Below are 26,503 nucleotides of genomic sequence, written 5' to 3'. Positions count from 1 at the left end.
GTCACTACATGGCACAGAATGCTTGATGGCAATTGAACTGCACATAGCCCTAGGAGGCTACTATTAGAGTTGTTTTCAAAGACATTTGTTAAGCTCAAGGAGGAGGGCTTCTTGGAATTTTTGTTTTTTGAGAGTTCCACTCCATTATTCTAGGGTTCTAACTTCATTCCTTTGCACAGCAAGTAGCTCTGTCTTGATATGAAACACAGGCGTCCCACACAGGCCTATTAGATACAAACTGCTATTCAAAGAATCCTTGAGAGAGAAAAAGGAACAAAACAAAACAAAATGCAGGCATTTAAAAAAAGATTTGGGAAGGAGTTCTAACATGTGTCATTATCTGCAAGATGAGTAAAGGGGGGGTTTTACTGCTTTGAGTTGGGACCACTGAAAGAGCAGTTTTCTCAGTTTTTGTTTGTTTGTTTGTTTTCTTACAGTACTGGGGGATAGAACCCAGAACCTCATGCATGTGAGGCAAGTGTTCTACCACTGAGCTACATCCCTAGCCCCCAAAAGTGTCATTTTAAGGCAGCTTAGATGTGTGAGCTATTACCTATCCTGACCTTGAACCCTCCCCACCACTCAATAAAAAGAGAAACATGGTATTAAACATAGACACTTTTTATTCTATAACCACAGTCCCCTCTACTGCACACAAACAGTGAAATAACAAAACACAAAGGAAGAAAAAGATTCCTTTTCAAGAAGAGACAGACATGAATGTACAGAAGATGGTTCTCCGCTTTTAAAAGGGAGCAAGGAGCATTTGCCAGCCTACCAGGTAGACTGCAAATGTTCTTAGTAGAGACTGTGAAACTGTAGAGCCAGGGGAAGAATACAGCTTCAAGTGTCTTTCTTCCTATCTCTCCTGACTCAGTGCTGATCCAGGTACCAGCCGATGCCCCCTTTTGCAGCTTCTTCCACTGTACTGTGCAGCTCAGCTATCTCTGCTCCAACACTGCCAAAATGCACTGTCGCTCATCTCTATTTTGCAATTTGGCTGTCATGTCTTTCAAGTTCCTGCAGTGACAAGTGGAATTCAACAGGGCTAGCAGGGGGATCCTGGCACGATGAGAGAGCCTTCCTGGGAGACCAGGGAAGATCAGATCATGCTGTTTTCTCAAAAGGGCAGCCTGGCTGTAGAGCATCTCAGCCAAAAAGAAGAGTGAGTGAGTCCCATCATCCCCGGCACCTTCTGGCCCTGTGCCAAGCCCAAGGTCAAACTTCACTTCCGGTGTTTAAGGATATGGAAGAGACTTTTAGTTGGGGATTGTTTTTATTTTTGAATTATATGTCTCTCTAATTCCCACAAGCACCCCCCAATAGATAAGAGAAGGAGAAGATACCTTGACTATGACAGAAAAGATCATGCAAAGACTGAATAGAAGTCTGATGACTTGACTTGAATCCCACATCTTGTTTCTTTTACAACCAGCAGTAAAATGGACAACTGCTATAAGACACCCTCAGCTTTTCTCCAAACAAGTTCAATATCCTTTTTATTTCCTTTTCCTCTTCTGACTTAGCTTTAACATTTTGTGGGAAAACAAGAAGTATCAGCTTGCTCATAGTTACGAGGCAAAGGGGAATGGATTGAATGAGCTGGGGGAGATGGAAGCTCCCTCCTATCTGTCCTGACTCAATGCTGAAGATTGGTTGAATGTAGCCCTGGAGGCACCAACCTCCACTCAAATCCTAGCCTCAGTGACTCTGGTACATGAGTGGTACTAGGATCTGTGTCCCTATGCAGTGGGAACCATAGCATGGGTGAGGGCTGTGGTCAATGTTAAATGAAACAACACACCAAAAGTATGTGGCTAACATTCTTGAGAACTAACCTTGCAGAACTAGACTCTAGGATTTTTATCTAGCACAAGGATTTGCCTTTTCTAAACTTGGAATCCATAAAATATTTTATCCTGATAAGTTTTTGGAAGAAAAACTCAAAATACAATTGGAAACACAGAAAATATCTTTTCCAGTCTTTTTCCGTGGAAGATAGTGGACACTTGCTATTGTGACATCTTTTCCTGCATGGGGTAGGTGATCTCAAATTAGAGAAGTATATATAGTCTAGTGGGTCTATACTACTGAGTCCAATTTTAGAGAAAATGAACTCCAAAGATATTTGAACCTTTGTGGGTTTTTTTTTTCCAGTTTACTTGTTCATTTCAGAACCAGTAGTGAAATCTTGAATTTCTTATTCCATCTGGAAAATGAGAAAGTACAAATTCTGCCTCTTATGATGTTATTAAAAGGGTAAAATGCAATCATATATGAAAAGACATTATGCTATTTGTAAAATAAGGTTCATGTGCACAGGATCAATTTAATTATAGTTATTTCCAAGACAACTCTTTAGGAAAATGTTACCATGGGGAAGAAGGATGGGTTTTGTATGGAAGAGACTTTACTTAAATGACAAAGAAACAGAAAGATGGAGACAAAACAAATGTAGGAATCATATTCTTTGAGACTTACACCATGCAGTCACTGTTTTGTCTTGGTTTCCCCAAATGTGTGCAAGGAAATTGCTATCTCTAGAGCAGAGGGAATTTAAAAGGAGAGCAAAGATCTCTCAGTGGGATAAAGGCATTAAACTCCTGATTTTAATTACTACCCCAGCTAACAAAAGACATCTGATCTCTTTGTCTTGACGATATTCTTTTCTCACATACACTCAAAATCATACAGTTTCGAGTGTCTTTCTTCCTTTAGCCATGAATTCAGATAATAACACATACCCTGTTAACTCATTACATAGGAGCCTGGACCAAGAAGTCATGAACACAAGTGGATGTGCCCTTCTGAGTTGAATTTAATATTTAAGAATTATACTATGTTTAGAGGAAACATAGGGAGGATGTGATTGATTCCAACAGGTCAGGATTTTGGAGAACTCTATGTAAGAGCAGAGGTTGGAGCTGGATCTTGGAAAATAAGAAGACTTAGAGAATGCTTTGACATTGCAAACCAAAGGGGCAGTTTGCAGATACAAAGGAGCCTGTGGTGATTGTGACCCACTGTATATATTCTCCAATTGACTTTACTACAGAAACTCTGTTTTGACCCAAAAGTAGTTGGACCTCAGCTGCCAGTGGATTACTGGCAGAGAAGCTGGAGAAGACTGAATGGGAAGAGGCTTTGTTGCAAACTGCCTCATAGAATGCAATTACTTGGGATGGAATCTGGCCAGGGCAATTGCTCTTAATATCACTATCCTTGCAGAAAGTTTCCAGGGAGCCTTAATGACTCTGAGTGGTCAGGACCTCAGTTTTATGTCTCAGTGAAAAGCCCACAAAACCCCAGCCAGAAATCATCAGCCCAGAGAAGCCACTTTTCTTGACTGTATCTGCAAACTCAACATCTGAGCTCAAAGGAAGGGCGAGCAATAGGACCTTGGGGCTCTTGGGGGAGAGATGTAATCCAGAGTACCAATGCTTAGTCAATGAAACTGTTTATTGTATCTAAGTGCCATTTAAACAGAAGTTTACGTGTTTAAAAGAGGCAGCCTGGAATAGAAGAATGCTATTTGGTACCTTTCCAGACACAAACATCAGGAAGAAAAAGTTCTTTATCTGCTGTCTCCACAGTCCCCTAACTGATGGAATTCCTCTCCCTGCTTCTTTCCTTCCTGCCTCCTTTCTTCAAAGCAGACCCTTCTGTTAGCAGAAAAACCTTTTGATAGTGCCTTTGACCTACATTGAAGTACAATTTCAGTAGCTGTAGGAGTTACCTAAAGAGAACAATGAGAAAGAAAGATAAAACTAGTTGGGTTCCCCCGCATTAATCTCATTGTACTAAATTGCGAAGAGAAGTCAGATGGTGAACATATGTGCTTTTCTCCCATGCCTTTATTGATATTCTGTTCAGGACTATGGGAATTAAAATACAATCTCAGCTTCACTTACAGCACAGTAGTGAGTGGGGCAGGATATTGGAAAGAGCCAAGCAATTATGCATTTGTCATGGGTAATAGAGAAGGTAGCATTTCCCCCCTTTATTTGAAGGACTTCCTCTCTAATCAAATGGGCTTCAGTCCCACAGGACTTAGGTTGCTTTCTGTTTTGTAGTTTTATACTATTCTGAATAGCATTATTCTGAATGGGGGTAAAAGTTGCTCTGTGAAGTATCCTTTTTTTTTTTTTCTGTTTCTTTTAGATCATTGTGATTGGAGTGTGTGTATATATGTCTGTGTATGTATCCAGAAAAAAATAATAAGTGCCATTCCAGATGCCATGTGGGTGTATAAATCTGTTCCCTGTTGGCATGAGTTCAGGATTGGAAACTATGAATGGCAAGCCAGTCAACAGGCTGAGTGCCCTTGGGCAACATTTCTAATCTTCCTGGCATGTGGGAATAAAATACTTAGCATCATAGGATCTTTATTTAAATGAGTTAAATGGATAGTAACCTTAAGATCTCATATTAATGCCACCGGGTCCTTTCTACTTAACACATTCCAGTTCCTTTGATGCCTGCTGCAATCTGCTCTCTTTACCTGACCTTTACTATGTAAAACTAAGTAGTAATTTGCAGCTGCTGGGTTGCTACATGGGAGCCTTGAAGGTAATAGATTCCAAGCTTTACAAGATCCAAGGTACCTTTTCAAGGAGTAAGTTAATCCCTTCAAATCTCCCTAGCTAGTTCTTTATCATCCTCATCAGGCTTTCTGATACTTGTTTGAAAATATCCTTTAATCTAACAGATTGATTTGTTATCTCTAAACACCATTTTAGTTTAATTTGCAGCTGTGATGTCTATTAGGAAGTGATTACAGTGAATAAACCTAAATGTTGCATATTGAGATAAAATATCTTTTGAAGTCCCTTGGACAGCTTGGGGAGTGATAAATCTGTAGTATTCAGAAGGCTTAAAAGGTTAAGACAATTGGATACTGATGTTGATACAAATAGTTTTGAAATTCAATTTCTTTTATCCATAGTTTGCATATAATCTTAGGGCATCCTTGAAAGGCTATTCTGGATATAACTGAATATCCAGGAGCTAGATTGCAGAAGGAAATATAAATGAATACCCTTTTCTTAGTGCAGTTACATCCTACATAATGGCTTATCTATCTTTGGAAACAATGTCATTCTTTCCCACAGCACCTTCTTTAATTCTGAAAACACTTCATTGCTGGAGGTTGTTAGAATCCTCATTCATGAAGAGATCCATATATTTCAGCATAACTTGTGGGTTTAACATGCTAATGGATTTCTGTGCTCTAAGTACATTTTCTAAATAATTGAAGCTTAACTTTATTTAAAAATATTTAAAATAATATTCTTAAGTATTCTATATCTGGCATTTCATTCATTGTGTGAATTCTAAATGATATTCTTTGGAAAGGTTGGTATATTTACTTCATTGATTGAACTTTAATTTTGTTATTATGGTGGTGGTGAACCTATTCTTCTTTCTTTGCTTTTGATCATCATGTTAAAGAATTTGTACTTGGCCAGCTACCTTCCTAGGGTCAGATTATGAAAGATTTTATTTTGCTACTTTTAATAAAGAATTTTCACATCTGAAATAAGAAACCAATGAACATTATAGAAAGAATTAATGTGAAATGGTTTTGAGTTGGTCTCTGATTAAAATGAAACACTTCTGTGGACATCTAACTAGTGTGTCCTGCACACTAATGGGCAGCATCACTGTAAGGAGGCCCATTCTTATTAAATGTCATAAGTTTCCCCTGCCTGACTCTTGATTCCCATCCTGTAATACTTTTGGATATTGAACTTCTTTCATCGCCTCTTGTCTCGTCGGTGAAATTCCAGCTTGATTCAGCCAAATTCCTAGAATGCAGCTTTGTTAGAGTGTTATCCCTGTTCAAAATTCCATATTGGATCTTCAGAGTAGATTCATCCAGTGTACCTGAAGCAGAGAAAAAAAAAATGCATGCCTTCTCATTTCTGAAAAAAAAAATGAGATAAGAAACATCTTTCATTGTCTACTTTCATGTCCCTGTTTACCTCCAATTGGATAACAGAGCCCCATAGAAATGGACCTTGCTTTTTCTATCAGTGTGGCAAGAGGGTCCAGTTGAAGAAGGACCAGGACCCCAGTCCTATCCTCCTCCTCCCCCTCCCCATTTTATAATCAACAGGTGGCTTTGTTTGGTTTCCACTCTGAGGTAGTGGTGAAAAAACCTCAGGGCAATATCTAAAGAGGGGCTCCAAATTCTACCAAAGATCTTCAAATTGCATTCAGGCCATTCAACAATATTTGCCAAGGTTTTATGGTCAAATGGCCCCCAGTTCTGTCTCTAACAAAGCCTCTGATTTTAATTGATTCAACCAGTACTTATTGACCCTCAACTATAGGAGGCAATATTCTAAATATGGGATGAGATGAACAGGTTACATCTTCTTTATAGTTTTCAAACTAGTGGAAAATATATATGATAGAAGTAGCATTTCTTAAAAGCCTATAAGAAGAGTACTGGCCCAGTTTTTAAAGTAAGCAGAAAAACTGGGAAAGGCATTGCAGAGGAAGTGGTCTCTAGATGGGAGCAGAAGAATAAGAGGGGGATGAGAGGAAACAATAGTGGGGAAGAGGATCCCCAGGGTCAAGGATATCTGATCTCACCAGGTTTTGTATAATATGCTGAGAAGTTTGAATATTATTCAGAAAGGAACAGGGATGCATTGGAAATTTTAAGCTGAAAATTGACAGGACCAGAAGTTTGTTTTGGAAAACTTAGAGGGTCAGGCGGGGAAGCCATGCAAATAGGAGTCAAGAAACGTGGGACTGGACCCAGGATATCAGTCTACCTGCAGATTTCTCTACCTGCAGATTTCTCCTTCTCACCCAGCCTGTACAGATGTCTGAATTTCAGAACACAATCCCCCATTGTCTGTTCTGAAAAACAACATTTCACTATAAATTTTCCCCAAGAGCAAGAGATTAATTATTTCCATACACGGTTGTTAATTATATTTCCAAACTGCAGCTGATATGGCAAGGAGCCAAATTTGTCCCCAAGCACACTGTCCTCTATTATGAAGAAGAAGAGATTTTCTTCAATGCAATAGTTATGACACGTAGTTTTTCACTCTTGTTCCTTTATCCACTTGTTTAGATCATCTCTGCCTTGCTCAACTGACTTCTTTCTTTAACGCTCAGGTTTTGAAATGCCTTTTTTTTTTTTTTAAATGCTCTCCCACAAATTGGCCCCATATCCTCCTCCAATTTAACTTGTAAGACAGACTGATTTTTATTTTTATTTTTATTTTTATTTATTTATTTTTTTATTTTTTTATTGGTTGTTCAAAACATTACAAAGCTCTTGACATATCAGACTGATTTTTAAATGGTTTCCTGTCAGTTTCACCAACAGGATTCATCTGTATGGTAGATGTTTGGAGATTTTGATGTGAAAAATATCCTTATGGAAGTCAACTGTAATAGGAAACTTCTCTAGCAGTTCTCTGCTGCAAGCCCAGACAGGGAGCTGGGAGCACAGTCATCTATCTCCTTCCATTTCTTGCTTATTCCCATCCTGGCTGCCACTATATTCAGAACCTCTTTTATCAGTTGTTAATAACTTTTAGAGAATGTTCTATTCTCCCTACATTATTCACATCAATCAATAAACAATATACAAGCTGGAGAGAGGCCAAGATGTGTTATTGAGATAACAAGGCCTAAAGAGCGGACAGATGGGTGAGAGGAGATACTGAGCGTTACCAGTAACCAGAACAACTTGGCTCTTCACAACCTTCAGCCATGTTATCAGGAGGACAGAATCTAATCATTCAAATGCACAGAGGATTATGAGAATGAAAACTAGTTCCAGGCCTAAAGAAGATTTTGTATGTTTCTATGTGTGCATATATAGGTGAACAAATTTTTAATGTAAAATATACTTCTTTGGAAAGGCACGGATATTTAGAGGAGGGATTGTGTTATCATAAATCTTTTTCACCAAGAACACTACCTTCATGCTGGGTGAGGTAGCATACATATTTACTCACGCTACTCAGGAGGCTGAGGCAGGAGGACCCCAAGTTCCAAGCCAGCATTTGTGACTTAGCAAGACCCTGTCTCAAAGAAAATAAGTAAATAAAAATAAAATAGAAAAATGAAAGACAAGGGCTGGGATTGGGGCTCAGTGGTAGACCATTTACTTGTGTGAGGCTCTGGGTTCAATCCCCAGTACTAAAAAGAAAAAACGAAAGAAAAGCTCATTATTAAACCATGATAGTCATCTTGCAGTCTGACTGATTCCACTTTGGTAGGCATGGAGGCGTGGACCAAATGGTCTTTACTCTAGGTGGGCTTCAATGTATGCTGTAGACAGTGAAGGTATGAGGGTATTACCTGTGATCAGGTGGAGAGGGAAGCAGCCAACCCCCCCAGTCAGAAGGGATAAGATCATTCCTGTGTGAAACGTGTGTCTTTTCTTCCTGTTATCACTTTCATCAAGCCAACATTTAGTATAGTTTTTCAAATTATTTATAAAATCAAATTTTGCAAAGCATTTATTTCATCATACATACTTTACTCTATATTCAAATCTTCCTGAAGCCAAGCTCACCTTGTCTCCCCCATAGTAGCTTCTGTGGCTGTGCTATCTTCAAACATTTCTTCTGACTCTGTACTTTTACAGTGTGCATGCCCTGTTTGGACTCTATAACTCAAGGTGCTTGCTTTCTGTTCTAGAAGAGATAGCATGTACTCAGTGAAGGAATCAACAACATAGGGCAAAGGCAAAGACAAGTATATGCCTCAAGTGCTTGACTAAGTGACTTGGAGCTTGTAAATGTACATGCTAAATAAATGCTTACAAATTTAAGTTGAGGAGATACCATAAATTTGGTAAGAACATTGACACTGGAGCTAAACTGCCTATATAAAGTATTTATTTTGCCAACTTTTATCTGTGATATCTTGGACTGTGATATCTTGGATATGCAAAATTTCTGTGCCTCGGTGTATTAACCTGTAAAATGGTAATATTCATAGTATCTCCCTGATAAACCATTGGTGTATATAAGTTAAAATATGTCAAGTACTTACAATAGAACCTAGCATATGGTAAGGGCTAAGTCTTTGCTATTACTACGAATTAATAATAAACAAAAAGTATTGACTAATTTTGTTTAGTAAACTAAACACACATAGAGATTTTATTTAGTTCTGCAAACAAGGCTGTTTAGATATTTGCTCCCTGTTTCTCATCCCTTTCTTCCTTAAAAATCTTCCTTTTTTCTTTCCCTCTCTCCTTATCCCTTCTTCTCTTCTTGAAATTATGAACAATAGCGCTTTTATGTAATGTGATTAATATGTGAGTATGTAGTATTCTTATAAGTGTTTAATGAGTTAATTTATGAATAAATTGTCATAAAATTTAAAAAATATTTTGTTATCATCCATTCAATCAACAAGCATTGATTAACAAATTAACTATTGTAGAAGGCCCTAGATCTAGATAGTGAATGGTATTAATATTGGTATTAATATTCCAATCTGGTACAGGAGACATACAAGTAAAGAAGCAACAATGATCTAAAGTAATTGGTCTGTGGTTAGCATTACACCAGGGTGCTTTTGGAGGACAGAGGAGTATCCCCTCAACGCAAGCCACTGAAGGCATGAGAGACTTTCCCGTTTCTCCTCAAGATTAATCTAGATCATACATACTTTTGGCCCCTCAGTCTCTGATGTTAATGTCTTTTAGTGAACTACAAAACATAGAGCAACACTGGTGTGTGGTTTTGTGTGCATTCCTAGAACCATTCTACAAAACAAAGGTATTGGCTTTTGAAGAAGTGTGTGTTTTTATATTGGTTTTATGTAAGTACTACTTAGAGAATACTTTTTATTTTTCAAAATGCTCCTTGCAGGTGATCAATTACTTTAAACGTAGTGTGAGTGCTTCAGTTGCATTTAATTATTTATTAATAGAACATTATTTTAGCTTTAGAGATTGGAACCATAGCTTAGAGCTAAAGTATTAGAAGACACTACTGACTACAGGTCAATTGCAGTGAGACAATAGTTATATTGGTGTATCAAAATTACAAGCCCAGTCTCTCCACATTGAAGCAACATAAGGCAGGTGAGCAATTCTGATTCCTGCAATAGGCCCTGCTTGATCCTTTTATCCAAATGTTACTATTTATGGAAATGCATGTAACAGTTTTGCTTTTCATCACATAGATACACTCTTAGAACTAAGCATACCAAGATCTCTTGTAGGAAGTGAAAGAATAAGGTGACAGAAAGCAATTCCCCTTGTAGGACCATTAAGATATAGTACCTCATATTTTTAAGACAAGTCAAGTGAAGTTAGCTTTATGTCTTAGCCCAGGTGTGCCTACTGTTCTTCCTTAAAATTTTATTTTGGAAGATTGTGTGAGTTAGCTTTGCCTTCTGCATTCTGGGCCGCTCTGAGGATGTGCTTCTCCCAAGGTGCCTGCACAAGCACAACCCCAGCCTGTGAAAGCCATCATCTGGGAGCAGCTGGCTGCATGGACGGAAGGTGGTAGAAGCAAATTGGCCATCTGTCTGGAGCTAGTGTAGACGCATAACAGAGATGATGCTGGATAATATTCAGATTGATGTTTTACCCCAAGGGTAGTTGGAGGGGTTTTGTTTTGAATGTTTTTCAGCAGACCTGGTTTAAAAATTCATGGATGCACCTGGCTCTTTGTTCCTACCCTCTGTTTTTCACATATTCTAGTACAGCCAAAAACCTCTTCAGCAAGAGACTAAATTGGAAAATGGTTGTATTTGGAGTTTAGAATAAAATCTGTGTTGTTTTCATGAAATCACATCTGTACAGATGCTGACCCAAAAAGAGGGATTGTTGGTGAGGTCGAGATTCCTAAGAGCATCATGCTGTTCACTATTCATATTCAATCTCAGAGAAAAATGTATCCTTTACTCACATGACATATTTGAATAGTGAACATTTGGGTTTGAGCCCATTGCCTATGAATTCCAAGATGCTTGGAAGTGTTTGAAGCTCTATATGCAGATAAGAAGAGCCAGAGCAAAATGGCACTGTTTTTCCTGGTAGAAAATCTAACTGAAACTCTTTTGAAGATGATGTACCAGTGAGAAAACTGTTATCCTAGATAAGAAAGGCATTGCCTCTTCTAGATAGGATTTATTCTTGGTTGGAAGTGGAATCTCTAGTTAACTATGGAAGAGCCAAGTTAAATTTGGCTAGGATCCAGGGAATTCGGTTTTAGATCAACCTCAGATCAATTAATCTGGAAAAGTTTCTGTTTCTCTAGGTTTTCTTTGCCCTCTCCTTCCTCATCTCCCTCTCTTCCATCCCTGTCTCCTACCCACCAAAGGAGCGTGAAAAAAAAAAAAAAAAAGATATTTAACTTCAAGGCTTAACTTTAATAAACAAAGTGACCTTTACATTTTAGCTCAGAGAAGTAAATATAATCTTTTAGGTGTCATTGGCAATGGAGTTTGGGCAGGACGGGACTTATGACTATAATGCGGCACTAAAAAGAGTTTAGCTTCAGGGAGAAAACAAATTTGATAAAGAGACTGGTGAGAAACACTGTATGTCAAGAAGATCTACACCTTCTTGAGAATTTGCAAACTTGTATTTAGAAACATGCTGAAGTTTCTGCAATCGGAAATTTCCATTTAGCACACACTTGCTGTCTGCTAAATCCTTCTTACCATGGTTTACCTTGATATCACAAAATCTAAGCAGTCAACATGTAAATGTAGAAATTCTTTGCTTTCCACACAGAAACAACACAGCCCTCTTTTAAATAGCAAGCAGCTCTTGTGCATTTTGCCAGGTATATAGACTATGATTCATTTTACCATAATCTGTCTAAAATATTATTTTTCATCCCAGAAAAATCATATAATATGGGGACCACTAGAAACCGTCTTTCTGTTGGGACGCAGTATTTTAAGATAATGACATTTGGGCTCATGGAGGTTAAGTGACTTTCCCAGTGTCCCAGAACTAGACAGTGATAGAAATGGACCCCATCTCCCGCTCATTACCCACTGTCTCCCCCATTGCCTCTTGGAAGGTTGATACATCTTTACAGAATATCCCCACTGGGAACATGAGACCTCTTTCCAAATTGTGCATTTGTAGTAAAATTTCTTAATTTAGTCTTATATAGCCTTAGTATATACATAACAAATACCTTGGTCCCAATAAATATCAAAGATAACGGAAAAGTCCTAGATTCTAAGGGCTCAGAATGATATGGATTTGGTAATCTCTCCATAGAAGGAAGATCATTAGTGCAAAGTATTATCACACGCTTTGGGCCAACACATTGCCATCACCCGATCTGTTCCTCACTGTTCCCAATATCTTGTTCTCACAGATGAATTTGAAAGTACTGATTTTGACCTAAAAGCACAGAAATTCTAGATTTAGCACTAAGAGTAACTTAACAGCTCTTAAATATTTGCTGAGTCAGAAATGTATATAGTTAAATATTAGAATATCCCCGAAGGGTGTCCCCCAGTACCTTAGTTCTCTGGAAGCTTCATGGACAAACATGAGTCCTGCCTCCGAATGCCTTTGACAAATGTATTTTTCTCTTTTTGCTATAGGTTGTACTCTTTGGAGACTTGCAGGGAGGGGAATAAACAAGAACCTTTATAAAATATTCTGGTATTCCTCAAGATTACATGACTATTGAAACTTGAAGATGTTATCACTACACATTTCACTTGGAAAATGCTGTGCTTCTTGGTTTGACACCATTTAATCATAGGAATAGGAATCCCCTACTCTGTGATGGAGCTTCATTAGCCTCATTCCATTGTTATAGAAATAAAGGGTCATCATGTAAGAAGTGATTTCCCAAGGTCACATGCCTGGGCATAACTGGGACTCAGTGTCTGTGATCCCAGTTCCTAGAGACATCTCAACTCAAATACCTCTAGGCTTGAACGGGAAATTGCAGATGAGTGAATTCACTGGGGATTCTTTGGGTAGAGCTTATCTATGCCAAGGAAAAAAGAAAATGAGAGGGAGCCCATGAACGTTGGCAGGTGATAGAGGTCAGCAGTGTTTAATGTGCTTTCTGCCCTCCTGATCTACTGTTTGATCTCTCACTGTGACCAGCATCAAGGCTACACTACTTATTTTAGCTTGGAATCTATGTTTTCTCCCCTTATTTTAATGAGAAATCCCAACCAACTCCTGCTTTTAGTGTGGGGATGTAACAGAGGATGATGTGGACTGGTAAAGAGGAATATATATGGCCTTTCTGTAGCAGCTCTAGAGCTCCTGTGGATTATGGTCATATGGGAATCATGTCCACTCTACCTGGATGTGATGGGAAAATGTCTGGTCAATAGAGTTCTTTGAGCCAACATTCCTTTCACAAGACAGAACTCAGGTGCTGGTCAGAGGCACCCTGTGGACCATGGGGCTTTAGCAATTATAGTTCACTGTGCTTTTGCCAAGGAAATTGTTCTCTCCCTGCAGTGTGGGGATGTATCACAGTCTGATAGTATCTTCTGTGGCAATTCTACAGCCTGTGACTTGAAAAATTTGTTCGAGATTGAATAGGTACCATTTGTGCCACACTCCTTTTTGCATGATGGGTCAATCTCCTTAAACTCAGCTTTGGATTGTTTTACCATAATTCTGCCATAATGAGGAACTTGCTGTTACCTGGATATGCAATGTAGGTTCACCCTTCTCTGTCCTTCTGTATGTGGATTCTCTGCCATGAAATCCTTTCCATCTTTGCTGATTTAGGTCTTAAGAATCTCCCAAGTACTCATGCATTCAAAGCTTGCTGCCCATCTGGTGGCACTGTTGGGACCAGGTGGAAATTCAGAGGTGAGGCATACTTGGAGGAAGTGATTCATTGGGGACATGTCCTGGAATGGTAAATCTTATCCCCAGCCTCCTCTCCTGCTTGCTGCTTCCTGGCCACCATGAGGTGAGCAGCTTTCCTCTACCACATGTTTCTGCCATGATGTTTCTGCCTCACCAAAAGTCTGAAAGCAAAGGAGCCAGCTGGCCATGGTCTGAATCCTCTGACACTGTAAGACCTTTCTTCCTTTAAGTCATTTTTCTCAGGTACTTTTTTCGCAACAGTGGAAAACTCCTATCAAAAACGTACACACATCCTTCAAATTCCATTTTATGTCAAACGCTCGGTCATTCTATCCCTCATTCTAACCACAGGGAAGAAATGAAAGCGCTTTTCTCTGTTGCTTTGTACATGCCCATAGCTCCACACTGTAGTTCTTACAATGAATGTTGTTTCTTGTCAGTACCTGTTGTAGCCATTCAGTTTCCCCTTCACAATTTAATCCCCAGTCCTTAGCACAGGGACTGTTAATTGATGCTAAAAACTGCTAAAGTTAATTAGAAGGAAAAAGAAGAAATGAGTGGTTGGCTGATGAACATCTGGCAATCCCACAAGGAATGAAAAATCTCTCTCAAAAAAAAAAAAAAAACTTCCATGTTTGAAAGCTCATAGGCTCATATTTTTCTTGTCTGTCTTCTCTCTCTCTCTCTCTCTCCCCCCCTCCCCTAAGATGCCTGAAAAATAATTCAAATAACTTTTGTTGTTGTTTTTTTGAGGGTCTTTATATATTTTTGTTGAAATATTTTGTAGATAAAGCAAATTATAAGGTGTCATTACTGCCTCATTTATGAAATGAATGTAAATGCGTCTGTGAGAGAATTTTTTGTTTTTTGCATTTTCCCTCAAGTTTTAGACAGATTTAAAAATTTGATTGATAATCACTCTAAACCCATGCTCACTGGGTGGAAATCCCTTTTGTTATGTGATCTAGTAGCAGGGATGCACGCCTGAGATTCTTGGGTGTGAGCCACAGAAATGCCAAGGATGCTCTGGAATTATCTTGGAGAAATGATTGCTCCCTTCCATGTCTAATTTTATTCTCTAGAGGTTTGCTTCAATTTCCAGTTGGAATACCCTAATTAACATTTACAAAGTGCTGTGTAATGCTTAAATGAAAAATGTCATGTGAGTAGAAAATCTTCTTAAATAGCAATTTAACAAATTTGAGTTTCTCGAGCAAAGAGTTACTTTTTAGCATTTTACGATGTATGATAAATGAGTGACAAGAAAGGTTTGACTATGAATTGATGACATAGTACAAACCGACAAAATCATGTTTTTGTGCAGCTTCTTTAGTCACAGAACAGTTACTGAAATCTGGAGGTGAGAATTCCTAACCTCTTCAATTGTCTTCACGCTTGAAAAGCTCACCTGGGGTCATGTGTGTTTGCTTGCGTGTGTGTGTGTGTGTGTGTGTGTGTGTGTGTGTAATACATGCAGAACACCACTTTATCACCTTCTTCCAGAAATGTAGATGAAACCATAAAATGTGCCTAAACAATATCACAAATGAAAAAGGAGGAATAACTATACTTTAAAATGGAGAAATAATATGATCTGGCAATCCATCAAATGAGGACACTATACACACTTTTTTTAAAAGGATGAAAGGGAGGGAAAAAGGAAGGGGAAAAAACCCTTAATATTAGGAATAAAATCAATGTGTATTGGCACAAATGCATACTTTTCCCAGTCATCTTGGAAAGCATTATTTTTTTTTTTAAATGGACAAAACCTAGGATAGGTACTTTAAAGTCCCACTGGTAGAGCTATAAATTAGTACATTCTTATTCAGAAAGACATTCAGTAGCCTATATAAAAAGCAGTTACGGAATTCCTATTATTTGATACATAAATCTCACTTGTAGGAAAGTACCTGAAGAAATAGTAATTGATGTAGAGAAATACTAATCTATGTTAGCTTGTAAGATTATATTACTGAAAATCGGAAACTTCTAATACAAAGTTAATTACATAGTGGTGTATCCATGTAATCAAATTCTATGTAGTCGATAAAAAATGATAACACAGAAGAATATTTAATGACCTGGAAAATGTTCTCAGTGTTATTGTAAAGTAGGGAAAGCAGAGAAAAAAAGCAGACAGTGTCCTGTGATACTCTCTCAGTGTGCAGTTCTCTTCCTTGGTCTTCCTTCCTTTCCAACCTCACATCCTTTCCTATGCATACATGTGTATATGTATGCAGAGGAAAGAATGTTGGAGAAATAAACATTAAAATGTTAGTGAAAATTGTCTTGGCATAGTGACACTGAGTGATTTACCTGTATGCATTTTGGAAGACATTCTTAGCCCAGGTACATGAAAGATCATGTTCTTTGCGATGGTTTGATGAAGGCAACATTTTTGTTACTTTTGAACACAGTACGTTCATCAGGGTGCTAAGAAATACCACAAAAGTCAAGGGAACTGATTTTGTGGTTATCATCTTAAAGTGTGGATACCTGGTAATAACTTTTATGGGGTTGGCATAGTACCACTAGGATTGAGCTACAAGGTAAGATGCAAACACAATAAAATAACATAAAATCAAATTTGGGTTACCTTTACATGGGCTTGGGCCTGATAGAATTTGAATTCAGTTATATGTTTCTGTTTATGTGTATTTACCATTCACCTTCAAACCCAGATAGCTTTTTTTCTCATTGTTTTTGGTGAAACACTACTTAAAAGTCAGTATCTTTCTTTTATGAGCCACTGAAGAAAGCACTAAGGATTCTGTTTCCAGTTGCTAAGATATGTTTTCTGTGATATTGGTGCTTTTGGTGTGAACATAGAGGGACAAGAATAATTTGCTGTTAAGAAAATCATTTGGGCTAGGGATGTGGCTCAAGCAGTAACACGCTCACCTAACACGCTCACCTAGCATGCGTGGAGCACTGGGTTCGATTCCTAGCATCACATAAAAATAAAATAAAGATGTTGTGTCCACCGAAAACTGAAAAATAGATATTAAAAAATTCTCATATTCTCTCTCTCTCTCTCTCTCTCTCTCTCTCTCTCTCTCTCTCTCTCAAAAACCATTTTATGTTATTGGACCTTTAGTAAAAAGATGAAATTGTAATACCTACATAAGGCCCTTTTGTTGGAATTACTTAGGCATACTTTAATGAACATGTAACCGATCTATCCCTGTAAATCTTGGTAATTCATGTACCTAAAAAAATCCCAGAGACAGGAATTCCTTAATTTTGGGTCTTTAGATGTCTCTGAGACTAAACATAACATTCATTTTGTCTTCAATAAATATACGCACCTTGATTTGATACTAGTTTAGAAATGTGCAGCCTTCAGAAATTTAAGGTGACCATGCTTTTTCATACAGGAACCCTGGGGAAAATCTGACAGCCTCATGATATGTTTCCCAGGTGTGCCATGATTCTGGTCATTCTTGTTATTCATACTGAGTATGATGATGACATTTTTGTCAAATGCCTTTAAAAAAAAATTAAGTGACAAGTTGTACAAGAAATAGTTGTAGGCACATACTTCCAATGTGAGCTATCTCTGTGCACATGTGTGAATGTGTGAGTTTGAGTGTACACGCTTTCACTTTGAGGGAATCTACTTTGTTCCTTCATGTTAAAACTGACTTAGAACTAGTGACTTATTTGACTAAAAGAATGTGACAACACTCATCTCCTGAGACTTTTGAAAATTGGCTATAAGAAGCCCCTGCACCCTGCACTTGATCCCCTGAATTGTTTCATCTTGGGACAATCATGCTGAAGGAAGCCAGGCACCATTAAAGAAGTTTAACCACCATGAAATGGCCACAGTATGTGACATTGAAGCCACATGGGAGGGGCCTGGTGTCTGAGGTGCTCATAGGGATAAAGAGAGAGGATAAGTCCAGATGTGGGTGAGAAAGCTAGCTTGGAAGTGAGCCACCACAATTGACATATAGATCTGGGGCCGGCTACCCAGTTGAGCACTTTCCAGACCTGAGCCACAAAATCATAAGCAAAACAAAATGCTTGTTTTGAGCCATTGTTCTAAGGTAGATTTTGTTACACATCACATAAGTGGGACAGAGATTCTTTTCTCTTTAAGAAAAGAACACTGGTTCTACTGCTTCTGAGATCTGTATTTTGGGCTAGTTCTACCTTAAAATTCAGAATTGCCTAAAAATGGAATGATGGAAACAAAATCATCATCAGAAAATACCGTTGGGCTGGGGTTGTAGTGCTGTGGTAGAACATTTGCCCAGCATGAGTGAGGCACTGGATATAAATAAAATGAAGGTGCATTGATGACTAAAAAATATTTTTAAAAAAAGAAAGAAAATACTATGCTCCAATATGACCTCTCTGAGTGAAGGAAAAGAAGAAAGAAGAGAGGGAAAGTGACAGATAATATAATTACACTCAGGGGTGTGTCCGCATGCACATTCATCCTTTTTTTGCCTCTCAAAAACAACTCAAGATGATCAATGACTTCAATTAAATCATTGGGGAAAGAAGGAAAATTTACATAAGCTAGGTCTGTTAACACAAGCAGCGCTTCTTTTATGACCTGCGCTAGCCCCCTCTTCCTGAGAGTGCCTTAGTGAAGCACAGAAGGATTCTTACTTCACTGATCTGCAAATCCTCTCTGAAAGAAACCCCTGGTGGTCTCCTACAGTCCTTTTAGAAAAGCTTTAATAGCCAAGTACATTAGCAAGGTCTCATGTGGTTGAGGCTTCATTAATCTTCCCCAATACAGCCTCCTATGTTCGCCCGTTCACCACAAAGCATTAATATAAGTAAGTAAAACTAAAACATACTTGTCAGGAAGAGGATACAAATAGAGCATGGGATGAAGAATGTGGGTACATTCTATTCTCTAATTTTTAGAAAACATTTATTCCTGGGGGAATTATTCCTGTGCATTTGTCTGACTTTCAATTCTATATTTATTCAAACTCTAAAATCCAGGGCATAACTTAAGAGAGTTTACCCAACGTGGGATTGCCCTCCCCTAAAACAGGGTTGAAATGCACCAATAGCTTCTCTTTCTTGCCCTGTCTTCCTCCCCACCTGCTTTCCTTTATCTTTTCTGGTGGAATAAAGAGATTTCTTATCATTAAATGAACATCATTTCTTGTAAGTTTCTCATGAGCAAAGAAGATGAATGTCCTCTTCTCCCAGCATCATGGCTCCCCCTGATAGCAGCTAACATTTTAAAATGATGTAACCTTTTGGCATTTATAGATCTTTGGGGATTTAGGAGAGAAGTTAACTGTGGGACTTGTAATAACCATGGAAGGGTGTTCTGATTGCATTTGAGCAGAGGCTGTGGGTAATGCTGGAGTTTTTAAGGCTTATCAAATATTCTCAAGGTATTTAATTGGTTTCCATAGTGACTAAAATAATGAAAATATCCCCTGAATTTGTACATCATTCTTTTCCTCTAAAACACCGTGTTTGGGATTTAAACCAGTGACTCAATGCTGAAAATTAATCAATATTCCATATTCCCCACTATCTTTCTCGTAAAATGATAGCTATTTCTCCAGCAAAATTGTCTGTATTATCGGATGCCAATTAGACATAGGCTGCATTTATTAGGAAGGCAGTTACTTGTAATGATTCTTTTTGGTTTTAGCACAAACTTCTTTGAGAACTAGCATGTGGGGAAATGTTGATTTAACTCCCTCTGGTATCATTAGATCAGAGCCTTTCACCTATTTCTATCATCACTTTCTTATCTATTTTATGATAAAGCATAAAATCAGTCTTCAGGAGAGAGTGCTTGAAGGTCAAGAAATAGGAGGCAAGGTCCAGTGTGAAAAATCTGGCCTGAACCCTGTCTGGGTATTTTGACTTTATAGCTTTATATATAATGCAAAAAAAAAAAAAAAAACTTTAGGAATATCTTAGTAGCATCTTGTTACTGAAAGTCTCTATTATCATGTACCCAGTTCTTTATTGCTCACTGTGTTTTCTAGCTTGGTAATATTTTTATGAGATATTTCCAATTCAAGTTTTCTATCTTGCCCCCCTTTTACCTAGAACTGGACTGTCATATTTTAGCAGGACATATACTACCAAATGTGCCATCCCTTGTGAGGTAATAATAGTAACTTTTGCAAAAAATCTGACTTTGTTTTCATAGAAAAAAAATCCAATCTGACCTTCCCACAGACCTGCACAGTGTATGACATAGACAGGTTTATCCCCGACTAGCTGTGCACCCTTGAGCCAGTTGCCTTATTTCTCTAAGCCTCATTTCCTTATCTATCAAATGGACATAACAGCCACTGAAGTAGTTTTGTAAAACAATTGAATGGGATGATTATGTTTCCAAGGTTTAGTAGAGTGTGGGAAAAAGTAGATGCTCAATACATATCAACGTATTCATGGTATCACTGTATCACTGCCTTCACGGAGGAAACTGAGAAGAGAATTAAGTAAGCTGTGAAGTATTCAAAAGGGACACAACTGACATGGCAGTGAAGCAGTTCAAGTCCATGTCTTTGAACTCAAGCCCCATGCTATTTCCTGTGATGGTAGAACAGGCTTAAACTTTGTTTTACCTTCTTCCCCTGGTATGAGTGGCTTTTACTAAGCACATTCTCTTCCTTTCTCATTAGTGATGAAGCACATACATCCATGAAGATACTGACCACAGTCAGATTTAGGAAAAAAACATGGCCTCTTGGTAAACAGTAGTCTCTGGTGCACCCATGCCCAGTCTGCACAGCCACCTGCTGCCCGTGCAGGAACATGCTTCTCCTTCCTGCAGGCTCAGTGCTGTCCAAAGCAACAGAAGCACTCTCATAGTAACATATTGTTCTTAAGTTGTCTCAAAGGAAAGGACTACATTCAGTAGTCCCAAAAGATAAAAGATGCCCTGAATATTTTCTTTCTTGGATTATCTTCCAAGGAGTGTACCCCATATATTATCATTTCTGATGAACTGACTTTTGTCTTATGAATGCCATAGTACTGGACAAAGGAGTGTTGAGTAAGTGAACTCTCATTATTGTTGCAAATAATGAATAGGTAGGATCTCCTTCCTGACAATGCAAGTAAGGCACATGTGAAGGACTGAAATTGTATTGTATGCTCCTTGAAAATTTTCTTTTTCTCCTAAAATGCTCAACTCTTTGGGACCCCATTAAAAAGGAAAGAACAGTTTAAAAGTAAACTCAACAAACAAACTTTTTAGACTATGATGCTAAAGTTTCACAGCAATTTCCCTGAATCACTTGTCAGGTCACAAGTAGATGGTCTGTTGCCCAAATGTTCTGTCTTTAAGTATTGAATGACACTATTTCGTGTTAATGAACAAAGATGGTACATTAGGTGCGCTTCGCTGAGTTTGGTAGGAAGGGATTTAGGACAAGTGGTTGTGTTGTGTCCATCTTCCCACAGACTCATTTCTCTCCATGTGTGCTTGATGGACACTTTTTCCCTTTAATCACCTTTCTCTCCTGCTTTCACTAATTTTTTTGAACTTCAGTGTTTTCCTTTCCATGGCCCCTTCTGGGATCCTTTGTAAATTCCTTCCAAACACTTGGCAATTGATAAGCTCTTACTGCTCTCACTCTCTGCTTGTCTGGGAAGGATAAATGCTCAGCCCACATTGGGAATAGGCACTCTTCTTCCCACATTGGTCAGCAAATTACTTCCTTGCTCTGATTACATTTTGCCTAATTTGTTTTTAATTTTGAGGCCAAAGGCTTGCAAATAGCCTCTTATTCTGTTTGTAGATAGAACTATTACTTTTTGAATAAAGCAGGCAGATAACTGCTGCTGTTGCAGTTTCTCTTTGTCCTTGTCATTAACATCATGAAAAGCATTTACTATGCACCTGTGATATGGGCAAACAGAGCTGAGTTGAGCCTTGAGCAAAGGGGAGAAAGACACATAGAGAAATCTGCAGCAGTATGACATTACTTTTGCTTTTATTCCAGCCCACAAATGACAAGGAATAGACAAATGAGCAAATAAACAAAGAACAATGCAAAAAATAAATACTGTTTGCATTAGGACCAAACAAATGGTGGAAAACTTATAGGCACAGAGGTGATGAAGTGATCCATATTAACTCCACCTTATCTAAACAGGTAAATGGTGGCATTCTGGGAACACACTCCTAGAAAAGGAATCTGGAAAGCTAAATGATTCCCTCTGGAAGAAGTTCCACAGTAGGCACCTGGAAGGATCAAAAAGTTGCTTGCCAACACTTTGTAGAATTACATCATGCAGCCATATGTTGAATCTAGAGCAAATTGGAGAGTGAGGACACATTTAATTTTTGACGACACTGAGCTGTCAGAAGGAATACTACCAAGAAAGAGAGGAGTGACGTATTTGAAATCTATAAATTGCATTTCGTGTTCATTTGTCACCTCGAGGAAAAGCAAATAAAGCTTCTTCCTCCTTCTGAAGTGGATGATGAATGATTGCTTAGAGTTGGGTGGCAGGAGCTGTGTCGCCTTTATTGACTTTCTTTGGAAAACAATCCATCTGCAGATGCAGACTGTGCAGCATCTGCACACCCTGCAAGGCATAGGTGAACTGCTTCTTACCACTCCTGGGCTCATTTGGACAGAGAATAATTACTCCTGTTAAAAGCAGTCTCTTTCTCTTGTCTTCACCCACCTCGTTTCCACGTCAAACAGTGGAGACTTGTTCAAGAGAACATGGACTCACAGTGTTACAGGGTCCCTGGGCTGCATTCAGCAGAAGCCAGGGATGAAAGGATTCACTTCTTTACTTGTTCATCCTTTTATTCATTTACAATGATATATGGACCTACTATGGAATAAGCTTTTTCCTGGCAAACAGAGACCTCTCCTTTTAGGGAGCTCCCTTTGGGAATGTGCAGAGCTTGAGTTCATGCCTTTTCCTGAGGTTCTACTAAAATTCTGTTACTTACATCATATTCCAGAATACAGAAGATTAAATGCAACAAAATATCATTTATTCAAAGTCACATGAAGAGCTCAGAGAGGATAGAGAGCTGTAATAATTAGCTTTTCATTGCTCTAAAATATACAACAAGAACAACGTAGAAAAGGGAAAGTTATTTGGGGATCATAATTTCAGAGGTCTTAGTCCATAGATGACTGACTACATTGATCTGGGCCCAAGATGAAGTAGCACATCAGCAGGGAAGGGCCCATTAGAAAAAAGCTCCTTAGCATGGGAGGCCAGGAAGCAGAGACAGAGAAGAGAGGGGGAAGGGCCCCAGGGGAAACCTTCCAGGCATGCCCCCAGTGACTCACCTCCTCCAGTCATGCCCCACCTGCCTACAGTAGCCACCCAGTCAGTCCATTCAAACTAGGATGGACTGATTAGGTTATGGCTCTCACAATCTAATCATCTCACCTCTGAATATTCCTGCATTAACAGGAGCTTTGGGGGTGGGAGGGGATTCTCTGTATCCAAACCATGATGAGAGCCATCCTGAGCTAGCAAAACCAGGAATCATTGGGAATTTAAGTACATTCCAACCCCTGTACCAATAATAGCCTAGTTAGGCTAAAGGTTGAGATGAAGAAATTGGAATACCTTGTACTCAGTAGACATGCCAATGTGTGTGCACTTGTTTGTGCACTTATGATTCAGTTGCAAATGAATATACATCAGAATAAAGACTCTTCTCTGTGATATGACATAAAGATGTGATTAAAGAAGAAGGAAAAAATACATGTAGTTTAACTGGATAGGCTCATGCACCATTTATTTTTCTTTTGTTTTGGATTCTACTGGAAGTCTCAACCAAGTTGTTTGTGTAATAAGAAATTATCACACAAAAAATGGATCCATATTTACCTATTTGTTTTGAGTAGAAACTTGAAAGAAGGACTGGTGGAAAGCTTGCGTTGTACTGACATATATATATATATATATATGTCTTGAAGAAATTTCCTGCCCTCTTCCATCATTTCCAGAATGTCAGATTCACAAATGGAGGGTTTGTGTGAGTGCTATATAGAGAGGGTGGGATTTATCCATATATTGAAAAATATTTGCATTATTTCACCACTATCATTTACAATTATCTAGATACAAAGTATCTTACACAGTCTGTGGACCTTAGAGTATAGATGAATATAAAATATTTAAAATAGAGGATAAATAATAATCAGCTTGATTGGGTGTATGCTATAGGCCTAGCTTTAATTATTTTATTTTTATGAAGTTGTCAAGTGAAGCAGGTGGTGAAGAAGAGAGGAAAACATATTCTGGTTAACAGATAACTAGGAATCATTACTTTGCCTGAGACAATAGATACTCTGTTAAATTGAGCCGCTTCATATTATCATGAAAATTACTTTTTGGCAGTAGTGCAAAAGGTTCTTATAAATTAGTGTTAATTGTGGTTAGACATACAAGGCAATATGATCATTTGATGACTTATTTGTTTTTTGAAGAATGACAGCTTTTATGTGCCAATAAATATGAAATCACCTGGAAATGTCTCTGTAAATTTAGGAGCCATCTAAACAGTCTTGTTTAATGCATGCACTGGTGTTTAATGAAGCGATGTGAGTTTGTACTTAGAAGATTACCTGATGGCTCTTGTCAACCATCCAGTGAGGGAAGCGATCTACTTGGTGAGTGTGACACATAAACCTGTAACTGTGAGAATTTATGGTTGACAGGCAGTGGCTTCACTGAATATGAGAGGGGATTAGACTCCGGTTTTGCATGCTTCCTATTTTGTCTGGGGTATGGCTGACAGTTACCACATTCTCCTTACCTCAGTACATCCCTTTTGTCTTCTTCAAGAAGAAGTTGGAAGAATAGCAAGAAACTTTAAGCTTATCCTGAATAACCTAGAGTTTAGGCACAATGTGCCTGGAATGCAAACTTCATGCCATTTGTAGTAAGAAACATGCCATTTTCAAAGATCATACTAACTCTTCTTAGGTTTTAAGATGATTGCCCGTGAATCCTTGAGAAACCTGTATGTGTCTGCTGGGCAGCCTGCTGCTTTATGTCATGGCTCTGTTCTCACTCTGTCTCCTCTCTCCCTCTTCCTGAAACTGCCGCATCCTTGGCTGGTAATCTTTAAACCCTGGGCTGCAGTGATTTCTCTTCATAGAGCCACACATTAAGCACATCTTTCTTGCTTCTCTCAACCACACTCAGAGAGTGTCAATTAATAAGCTGATGGGGAAGAAGTCAATGTGTAACATTAAGGCCCTATGTCTGGAGATATTAGGTGTGCCCTTCGACTGAGTGAAAGGAGACCCACAGAGGGTGGTGAGTGAGGTACTTTATCATACATCCCCAGAGGCATAAAAGGAGACGATAGAAAGAAGTTTTCAGGGCACCTCGTTCATCTTGCTCCACTGTGGACTATTCACAATGCTCCAACCCAGATTGGGGATCCCAGTGAGTGCAAAATATCTGAAGCTGTGAATTGTGCATATTTATAGCCCCTGGGCTAAAAATTGTGAAGGGCAACCAAGTGCAAATATGCTTTCATGGAAATTTCATTCACGTTTTTGCCCACAGACCAAAAAAAAAAAAAAAAAAGACCAATATCTCTATTCTCATGGATCTTGTGTTCTAGCAGAAGGTATAGAGATGAAAAAGAAAATAACAAATAACTTATATAGGAGGTTAGAATGTAATAAATATGTTGGATAAAATAATTTAGGTATTATTCCAAGAGAAAGGTTTCATGAGGCCAGACTTTGACTCAAGGCTCAGAAAATCAGGTTGAGGGTTGGATGACAAGGACACTGTGGAAGTGGACTGAAGGGGTATGGGATAGGAAAGAAAAAAGAAGACAACAATAGGGTTTCTGTGTTCTCGGTTCCCACAACAGACAGTAACCAGTCGCTCATTTACTGTGCCAAATGGAGCAATTAAGGGGCCAGATGAAGAAGCACTGGCATTAAGGAAGTCATAGGAAATGTTGCAGGGGAAGGAGTAACTAGAAGAAAAGAAAAAAAAAAAAAGAAGGAATCCTATGGAAGAAAATGCAGTCCTCCCTCTCTTTCCCTTCTTTACCAATTCCACTGCCCCTTTCATTTCTCATGGTTCAATGGCGTTCATCCACAATAGCAGCATAAACGTGGCAGAGTGAAGATCTTTGGCCAAGAATTCTCTACCTGCCCCTTATCTTTCCCTTGTCAAAATTTTAGCTCATTTTCGAGTTTTGTAAGTTTATAACCTCTCTGTTTTTTTCTTTTCCCCACCATTCTTCTTGCAGATTATGTTACTCACAGACCCGGAGATTGAGAGCAGTTTATTGATCAGCTCAGATGAAGGGGCAACGTATCAAAAGTACCGGCTGAACTTTTACATCCAGAGCTTGCTTTTCCACCCGAAGCAAGAAGACTGGATTCTGGCATACAGTCAAGACCAAAAGGTGAGCACTGTGACTTTCTTGAGACTCTGGTGCCCAGATCTCCAGGGAAAAGAGAGCTAGATAATCACCTCTGTATTTCATCTGGATGACTGCTTCTGTTCTGTGCAATAGCCTGAACTTTGTGCCAGTGAGATATGGGGAAGCAAAGAGGATCTTGGGTTTCTTGCCTAACCCAGATGAACATCTCAAACAGCATGAAGAATACAGGTTAGATTCTAGACAAAACACTGGAGAAGCAGTTCTTCACTTGGATGCTGTGTTGTCAGCTTTCTGTCACAGTAACAGATTGCTGAGATAATCAACTTAAAAAGAAA

At 38.6% G+C, this 26,503-nt stretch overlaps 1 protein-coding gene across 4 annotated transcripts in view; it reads left to right on the top strand.

Annotated features, from left to right (window-relative positions):
* Sorcs1 (sortilin related VPS10 domain containing receptor 1) overlaps positions 1-26,503 on the top strand; it is a 466,212-nt gene that overhangs the window by 272,569 nt on the left and 167,140 nt on the right. For all 4 annotated transcript variants that reach the window (XM_076834120.1, XM_076834123.1, XM_076834121.1 and 1 more), the window contains exon 4: positions 26,031-26,189. In XM_076834120.1, the coding sequence (XP_076690235.1) occupies positions 26,031-26,189 (159 nt within the window). The remainder of the gene's footprint in view (positions 1-26,030; positions 26,190-26,503) is intronic.

This window comes from Callospermophilus lateralis, chromosome 15 (assembly GCF_048772815.1).
Source record: "Callospermophilus lateralis isolate mCalLat2 chromosome 15, mCalLat2.hap1, whole genome shotgun sequence".
NCBI lineage: Eukaryota > Metazoa > Chordata > Mammalia > Rodentia > Sciuridae > Callospermophilus > Callospermophilus lateralis.
This window is presented reverse-complemented; position numbering and strand designations above follow the sequence as displayed.